The sequence below is a fragment of the Crocodylus porosus genome, unplaced genomic scaffold (genome assembly GCF_001723895.1).
Source record: "Crocodylus porosus isolate Cpor-Errol unplaced genomic scaffold, CroPor_comp1, whole genome shotgun sequence".
NCBI lineage: Eukaryota > Metazoa > Chordata > Crocodylia > Crocodylidae > Crocodylus > Crocodylus porosus.
In genome coordinates, this window is record NW_017728921.1 from 16,924,179 (window position 1) to 16,933,066 (window position 8,888).

Consider the following 8,888-nt stretch of genomic DNA (forward strand, 5'->3'; position numbering starts at 1 on the left):
GTATTGGTCAGACTGTAGTTGGAGTACTGCGACCAGTTTTGGGCATCGTACTTCAAGAAGGATGTTGATAGACTCGAGAGGGTCCAGAGGAGGCCACTCATATGGTTAGGGGCTTACAGGACAAACCCTGTGAGGAGAGACTGAAGGACCTGGACCTCTTCAGCCTCTGCTTTACCTTTTGTTTTTCTAATTTCTACCTATTTCCATTCTCACTGACATCCTGCCACACTGTAGTGTCTCTCATTCCTTGGAGTCTCAGAACAGCAGAGACTCCCTATGCCTGAAAACGGTAATTGTACCCAAAAGCACGCTAAGAACTTTTTTCCAACTACTCAGTCAAATAAAAGTTATCACATCTGCTCAAAGAACCCTGCCTAATACGACTGATTTAATTCTGGTATTTCCTAGCTATTGGATGTGTTCACCTCACAGTCTTAACTAGTGTGTGGAATGCACCTTCCAAAGGTTTATTTTTTTTAAATGTAAAGCACAGTGTATTCTCCTGGTTACCCAGCAGAGCCAAGAGTACTCTCAGGACTCTCCCTCATTTTTATTTGGGTTCTATTGCTTTGCCTTCTGGTTTTCAAGCATTTAGGGTGCACTCAAATTTGGGTTTTCAACCGGTTCTCTGCAGCAGAGAGCTTCTTTAATGAATCCTGAGATCTCCTGCAGCCAAAATGCCAGCAGCTAGGGCTTTCAGATGGGGACACCCAAAACTCACAGGACCCCCAATATAGCTACAAGAGCAGGAGTAGTGCTATGGACTTTCTGTCCCATCCAGTGCCATAGCAACAAAGTTGGGCGCCCAGGGTAAAGCCCACAGCAGCAACCCTCCCTTGCCCCATGCACAAATCTGGGGGGCACCACCCCATGCTTACCCAGGAGCGTAGGCGGAGGGAGAAAATCTTATTGGAGGGGGTTGAGTAAAACTTTAACTTAAAAGATATTTCTACACACACACAGACACTGCCCAGCAGGTAACTGTGTAGGGAAGGGGTGGGGGGAAGGGTCATGTAGGGGCAGATTGAGGCCTCTGTGGTGAGGGAGGGAGTGGGGCATGGGCTAGGGTGAACAGGGCCCTGGGGCAGGTCATGGGAGGGTTGGAGCCTGGGCAGCTCATCCAGGAGTGCTGGAGTCTCCCGCCACTGTACATACCCTCAGGGAAGACATGGAGGGCGTGTGCCCCCTGGATCCGTGCATGGGGCAGAGGCGGGCTGCTGCTGCAGGCTGGGTCTCTGCACCCCGCTGCCTCTGCCCCAGCAGTCACACAACGCTGTGCTCTGGCTGCGCCAAGGCTCCCTGCCTGCCCGGCAATGGGAAGCACATGGTGTCACATGGTTGCTGGGCCAGAGGCAGTGGGGCACAGAAGCAATGGCACTTCACCTATGCCCCACACACAGATCTGGGGTGCACATGCTCCCCATGCCTGCCCCGGGCGTGTGCACAGTGGAGGGAGCCTCCTTTGTTTCTGGATGTGCCACTCAGGCTCTGACCCTCCTACAACCCACCCTGGGGCCCTGTTCACCCCAGCCCCTTCTCCTGCCCCACTCACTCCCTCATCTTGGGGGCGTTGATCTGCCCCCCACCATGATCCTTCCCTTCCCCACCACCTCCTCCTGTACACACTTACCTGCTGGGCACTGCTCCACAGATGGCAGGGCTGGGCTTAGTTCCTGGCCGCTTGTCTGTGTCTGTGCCCGCTCCTCCCCAGCTGCTGCAGCAGCCCAGAGCCCGCACCCCAGCTGCTCTGCGGTGTTGTGCGCTGCTACCGCTGCCCCATGTTTGGTGGGGTTAGGCCCCATAAGCCCCAGCCTTCTGCCACCTATGCCTGGGAGTGCGCACAGCAGCAGGAGCTGCCCTTCCCCTGTCCTCATGCCCCTGCAAAGGAGTCGCTCACGGCTCCGTTCTGCACCCACCCTAGCTGGGCAGCACCTGTCAGTGCCCTTTCACTTTGGCACCTGGGGCAGTTGCCCCGCTTGCCCCACCCTTGCTATGGCACTGGTCATAGAAGTGTATCCCTTCTACACCTCTTCCTATCCCCACCTGACCCCCTCCACAGCTTTACTTCTTTCTTCCTTGTGTTCATCTCTTGCTCCTACTCTTCCTTACTCCCTGCTGCTGCCTTTGACTTTTGCTCAGTTTCCAAAGAGCATTCTCTATCCTCACCTCATCCTCCCATGCCTTTGTTCTATCTCTCCACTGCCTTCTGTTCCTGCCATTAACTTCCTTCCCTACCCACTCCCCATTTCCTTATCTGGCTATTTAACATCCTGACAGATAAAAGGAAACATGATAAAGTCAATGGTGCTTGGCAGTGATGTGGGAGCAGAGCCGGATGTGTGAACAGCAAGCCTTCCCACAGTGGCTACAGCTCCACCCGTCAGATGGAAGTTGAAGCACACTCTGCTTCCTGGTTCACCTGCAGGCCTCAGCCTGGGCTCTCTGATGGCTTTCCATGGTGACTACACCTGCTTTGACCTGGCTTCTCCAGACTGAGCAGTTGTGGGCAAGGTTCTTCCAGTTGTTTCCTTAACCCTTTGCATTTGCCAGACCACTTTCTCTCCATGTTGTCTGTGTATCAATAGAGGGAGCATTGAGACATAGTCTCTAGGTTCTAGGCCAGGGGTGTCAAACATATGGGTAGGCTGCAGAGCCCTGCCATCTGGCCCCCAGTGCTGCCTTGGGGTCTGATCTGTGGTACAGGACTGGTCTGCAGGTGGGACTGGGCCCATAGACTCCCACCCCTTCCTTTCCCCCCAGCATACCTGATCCAGCAACTATGCCAGCTTATCTGGGATCCATGGTGTATGTGGCATGGGCCCCGGAGTGGCTGGAATGGTCACTGTGCAGTGCAGTCTGGCTGGAGTGGCAACCGTACTGCACGTGGTACCTGCCCCAGCAGTTCTGCTCTGGTACTGTACCACACGTGGTGCCTGTTCCATCCAGTCCAGTACCCACACTCCATGCAGTGCCTCCATGTGTAGCGTGGATCCTGGACTAGCTGGAACAGCCATCAGATTAGGTATGCTATGGGGATGGGAGGAGTGGAGGGGAGAGGGTCTGTAGGCCCTATGACCAGCCCCGAGCCATTCATCCAGCCCACAGGGTCAGGTGAGTTTGACACCCCTGCTCTAGGCTCTGCCTAGAGGCACAATTGATGTGAGCAAGGAAAGCCAGGCAAACTTCACCCTTCCTTTGCACTGGCTGCCTGCAACTCACTCCCCTTCTTTCCCTGCTGTGATGCTCCAGGGCACCAGGGGAAGTGCAAGGGCAAAACCCCCAGAAGCATGGAGTAGGAGGCATGGCTTCCTGCTGCCAGCCTGGGACACTGGGCTGTCACTAGCTTGCCCTGCCTGGCTGGCCCTGAGCTGCCAGTGGCTTGGAGCTGCCCCTGGAGCAGCTGCTCTGGAGCTCAGGACTGACCCTCATGCCCCCTTCCTGGAGCTTCCCCTGGCTGCTGAAGGGGGCGGGCAGAGCAGGGCAGGAGCAGCCCTGGAGTAAACTGCTCCTGTTGGGCTCAGTTTGTGCCAAACCCAGATGCATAGGCAGAAAATTCAATCCCATTAACTGCACATGTAAATGCACCTAGTGACTCCCAGCAGCCAAGAAAAGCAGTTGCAGGGAAAGTCTGCTCAGCATTTGCAGTCTGGAAGGGGCATGCTGAGCTGGTCTGAGAATGGTGCATGCCCAGTGTGATGGGCATGGAGAAGCTCTGAGGGGCTGGAACTTGCTTGGTGCAGATTAACTCTTGTAGCCAGAGCTTATTTGTTAAGCTCCCAAGTCTCTACAGAGCAGATGTCAACTGAAAATGATTGATTGGTTCTTTTTATGTCTTGGCTTAGTTGGGGTGAATTTTCATGAGAAGGTGAAAGATGCATTTTCAGCATCCCTTTCTCCAGACTGAAGAAGGGTTGGAGCCTTCCAACAAAATGACTGGAAGATCTGTGTGTGATGCACTGTTTGCTTTACAACCACATATTCCCTAATCTAATTCTTGGAAATAGCTGGACTGCTTCAACTGAAAGCTTCCCATTCCCATTCCCTTCCCTCCATTCTGCCCCCTCCTTTCCTGCAAAAAAAAAAAAAAAATCCATAGTGCAATGGAAATTTGTAGCCACATCCCTTCTTTTCTCTAAGTGATTTGTTTGCCAAAGTTATGCCATGCCAGTAACAGACAAAAAACCAGAAAAGGTTGTGTTTACTGCAATAACAATCACTTTCAGGCCTAAGAGAGGACAGCGCAGAACGCCTTGACACTACACGCTTGATCACTTCCAGTAGAATCCACTGTCTCTAAGGACCTGCTTGCTATGTCCAAGCTACCATTGCCAGCTCCTTACCATCTCACTCAGAGCTCCCTTGTGGCCACTGTAGTTCGAATCCTGTCCAATCCCGTGACCTCTGCATTTCTGTTTGTGGAAGGATCAACGTGATGCAAGATGTTAAAATCTAAAATCCCTAAAATAAAATCAGCTCTCCTCACCCCTGACCTGGATCTTTTCCAGATCTTGAAATGTTTCTGATTTTAATTCTAAAGCCAAAACTTTTTAAAATAAAGCATCTGCCTGGCTGACAAGGAGCAGTCATTAGTGGCAACCAGTAATGAGAGTCTTGTGACATTACATACAGCTGCAACTTAAGACTTTCTAAAGTGTCTGATAAATGGTATGTAAGACGCATTGTATATAGGCTCTAGCCAATGCTTATTAAATTCAATAGAAAAACTACTGGTTTCAAAGATGGTTGGACCAGATTCCAAGCAACAGAGAAACAGCTGTTCACTTTGAAACAAAGCTGTCTTAGGCATCATTGTTCTTCGCCCTAATGAGTGGTTCCGTCCTAGCTGATGACCCTTCCATTTCCCAGGGACATTTGTGAGCCTGGGGCCACTATGATGTCAATACAACCTTCCAGATTCTTTAGAGAACAAAGCTGTCAGCATGTGGGAAGTACCCTGCCCCTGCTAACATCACTCACAAGTTCTGTGCTAGATTTGTTGAGTGGTTGGTTGCTTTTTTCCCAACCCAGTGGCTAGGAGAGACACCTCTGTCATTTGTCAGAGGAAAGGGTTTTAGTGCTGACTGATGTTTGTCCCTTTGTGTGTACTATTAGTGATGATGGAAGTTGGAGACTGGTAAGGACTGCTGCCTAATGGGTTCCCTCTTTGCCAGTCCAAGGTACTGCTGACCCAGGTGTGAGAGCACACGCAATGAATTGAGCAACGAACATGGACCTGACTGTCCCAAGCCTTTATTTTGTGAGGCTGTAGTAGTATGAAAGCCAGCGCCCTGAATCCTGTGGCTGAGTCCCTCTCCAGCAGTAGGTTGCCTTTCTTGTATCCCACAAAGAGCGCAGATGCAGGAGAAGGCACATGTGAACAACTGTCTTTGGCAGTCTGCACTACCACTCCTGAGATGCCCTGCCACTCCTGGAGCACTCCTCAGCTCCCCTGCCATTTTAGTACTTGACAACCTTTTTGTGAGCATTAGAAAAGACTTTTCTTTTCAGGCAGGCACATAAGCTTGTATTCCTATTTGCTGCCATCTGCCTTTTGCTCAGGCTGTCTGCACTGAGCTGTGGCCAGAGACCAACCCTCCGCAATCACCACTGTAAGAGGATGTTTTGCCTGGCTGTGTTTCCAAACTGAGGAAGGGGGTGGTAGACAGCAAGCTGCCAAGGGATTTTTGGGAAGGCCTGCCATAGAAGGATTGTTCTCTGTAAGAGAAAGGCAGGGCCAATGGGGATTCAGTGCCACCAGGAATCCCAATGTGACCTTCCCTCCCAGCAGCCAAAGTCTTCCTACCTTCTTAGCACATTCCAAAGAAAGGCTGAAAACTGGCCATAATGGAAGCAAGGCCACCTGGGGCTTTGCTCTTTGCCTTGGAGGTTTAATCTTGTGAATGTGGGAGGCCAGAAGGCCCAGCCAGTCCAGCAGCTCTTGCTTTCATATCCAGCCCCATTCTGAAGCAGGGAATACTCTTCAAAAGCCTCTTGCAATTTTTGAAGATGGAGCCTAAGTCAAGAAGAGGTCTCATCTATGTTTTCATTTTCAAGAAGAAAAATTTTCTGTCATCTTTGGATTTCCAGAGGTCACAGAACAGCCTCAGGAATTCTCCATCTGGTCCCAGGATGAAAGCCCACCCTTGCTGTAGCTAATGTCTGAACTGGGGAGATGGGACACTGAGGGTGGGAAAATGTAGAGGCTCAAATGCTTCTGTCCCAGCTGAGCTGATGTTGAAAAATGCTGAGACACTGCAGTCAACCAGGCATGAAAAATACTGCTTGGAACAAACAGCCAGGAGGGATTTAGGCTTTAGGAAGAGCCTGGATTTTGTTCCTATCTTGTTCTTTCTCTTGAATCTGTGAGAAATTCCCCTGGATGCCTCTGCAAAAGTGCCTCTAACTGGAAGTGATTAGGCTGCCCCAGATTAAATGTTTACATGGAGTGCAGCCAAGACCACATTTTCTGTTCTGGGGCAGAGCTAGGCTTTGAGCAATGTCTTTGTTAACTGACCTCCCCTGCGTGTCTGAGCTGCTGCTGCCTTTGCTGCTGGTGGCCAGTGCTCACTGCCTGGTGCTGCTCTGCAGCTTGCGGTGGTGCCTCTCCTGCTTTCTGCTGGCTGCGGCTGAGAGAATAGCGGGCAGAGAGAAGTGTGAGGGGGGAGGACCCCAGATCCCCATGGGCAAATCCAGGCTGGTCATTTTGTAGTTGCATTGGTCCACCCTGGCTAGGGGAAAAGTTTCCTTAAAGAGCTGGCTTGCTTGCTGGCCTTCAACATTGCACTTTCCCAAGATAGCACTCCAAGATATTGGCAGCAGCTGAGGTATAAAATGAAGTCCATGTTCTCTTGTAGTGTGATTGTCTCCAACACAGCACACATGAGGGTACGATGTTTGTGCTGGGGTGGGAGGCCTGAGGAAAACCCAAGTGCTATGAGAAATGGTGTTGGTGACAGAAGAGATGGCATCCTGTTCTCCCTCTCTCGGGCCAGTGCCCCTCTGTGTTGTCAGTGGCGAAGGCACCTTCTGGAAATGCTTCTTTGGGCATTTGTACACGTTTGCTTTTAAAAGCCCCCAGCACTGTGTCACATGCGTTTGTATAAATGGTGAAATGCATGTCAGCACTGAGAAAATGGTGGCAGTGTACTTTTGAACTAAAACACACACTGCCATTTTCTGTGCGCTGACGCGTATTTCAGCATTCATACAAATGCATGTGACACAGCACCAGGTGTGTCAGCGCGCATGCTCTGCAGACTCGAATCACCGAGTCTGCTCCAGTGCACTGGATTTCCGGTACATCAGAGCAGACAACGGTACATGTATACATGTGCTTTGAGGAGAGCAGGCATTGCTGCTGTGTGATGGACAGATGCTCTGTTGACCCTTCTCCCTCACTGTGGTTCCATTTAACAGGGGTTTCAGTCAGTAAGAGAGCATGTGAAGCACTTTGGGATCGGCCTGACGGTTCTGTGTCCCCTGGTGCCGAGTTACTAGTGTGCCACCCAGTTAATCAGTGTTTCTAAAATTACATACATTTTTAACCAAACCAGCTTATTTTGACATGAAGAGATGCCTCCTCTCCCCTGCCCTTGTAGGCTGCTAAAAGGAATCACCACAAACTTAGTCCTGTCCTGTCATCACACTGATTTGTCCATGGTAACATCTAGGAGCCCAGTTAAAGAGCAGGATGCTAACCAGGGTAATAGCAAGGAGAAGCTCACATTCAGCACGGCAGATGCAATGCAACAGGCCAGGGTTTGGGGGGCTGGAAGGATGAAGAAGCTTCTGTTATGATATGAAACCCATGTACTACCTGTCTAACACCCACCAGGCAAGATTTTGTCTTCCCTTGAAGGGGATTTCTCTTCCCTTCCTTCCCACTTCAATATGCAATCATTATTTTCATTTTGGGCTGAGAAGCCCTTATTGACCTTAGTGAAAATCAAAGGCTTATTTCAAAAGATGAAATATGTCTACATGGTATTATTCTGGGCCTACTCCTACTTGGAGGAGGGGGAATAAGTGCAAGACCACATTATACAAGATCACATGTCCAGCTCTTCATGGATGCAGCATTGCTCAAAGCTTGAAAGTTTTGCAATAATCAGATGATGTTTAATGAGACCAGCATTGTGCATTAAGCAAGTATATGGCAACTCAAAAGTTTTAAGCAGGTGATGGAAGCAGTGGTAGCAGGCCACCTGTGGGTGTCTATATTTGATGTATATGCTCCTGCCTCCCCTGGAACATGCTAAGCGCATGTATTTTAAAATAGAGGGTGTTGGCTCTGTATTCCCAGCATGTGCCTGCGTGTGCCTGGATGAGGTGAAGAGATGTCCATAAAGGGACAATTATGTGCTCTGGGGGATTAAGCAATTGCTAGTCTTCTGCAGAGGATAAGCAATTAGTGTTGCACTGAACCTGTCCTTAATCCTTCCTTGGGCTGTGCTATTTCAGGCACAAGGTATTTAAAAGTGCAGGAAGATGCAAGTGATTTATCCTTGCAGCTCTCACGGAGAAGATAATGGCAAGGCATTAGAGGGAACCAGGGAACATGTCTGCTATGGCTTGTAAGCACAGCAATAAATCTGAAATATGGCCATGAACTCGTGCTGGAATCTGTGGCTGGTTTTAGGGAAGCGTCAGCAATTCCTGACAGTGAATGGCTGTTTTAAAATCTAAATTGTATTATGTCCAGGGATCTGGACATAATAAAAAAATCACAAATTCTCTGATAAAAACCCCAAAATCTGTTATTAAAATTAAAAGTCCCCTGCAGCCCCCACTAGCCCTACTGGTGCCCTCACTCACCCCCAAAGTCATCCCAACCCTGCTGGTGCCCCTCATTGCCCCCACAACAGCCCCCCCCACTCATGCCTCTTGCC

At 50.1% G+C, this 8,888-nt stretch overlaps 1 protein-coding gene across 1 annotated transcript in view; it reads left to right on the plus strand.

Moving 5' to 3' along the window:
* Nucleotides 1–8,888, plus strand: part of GGT5 (gamma-glutamyltransferase 5) — a 32,885-nt gene that overhangs the window by 4,343 nt on the left and 19,654 nt on the right. The window contains exon 2 of the mRNA XM_019539148.1: nucleotides 7,434–7,454. Coding sequence (XP_019394693.1) covers nucleotides 7,434–7,454 — 21 coding nt within the window. The remainder of the gene's footprint in view (nucleotides 1–7,433; nucleotides 7,455–8,888) is intronic.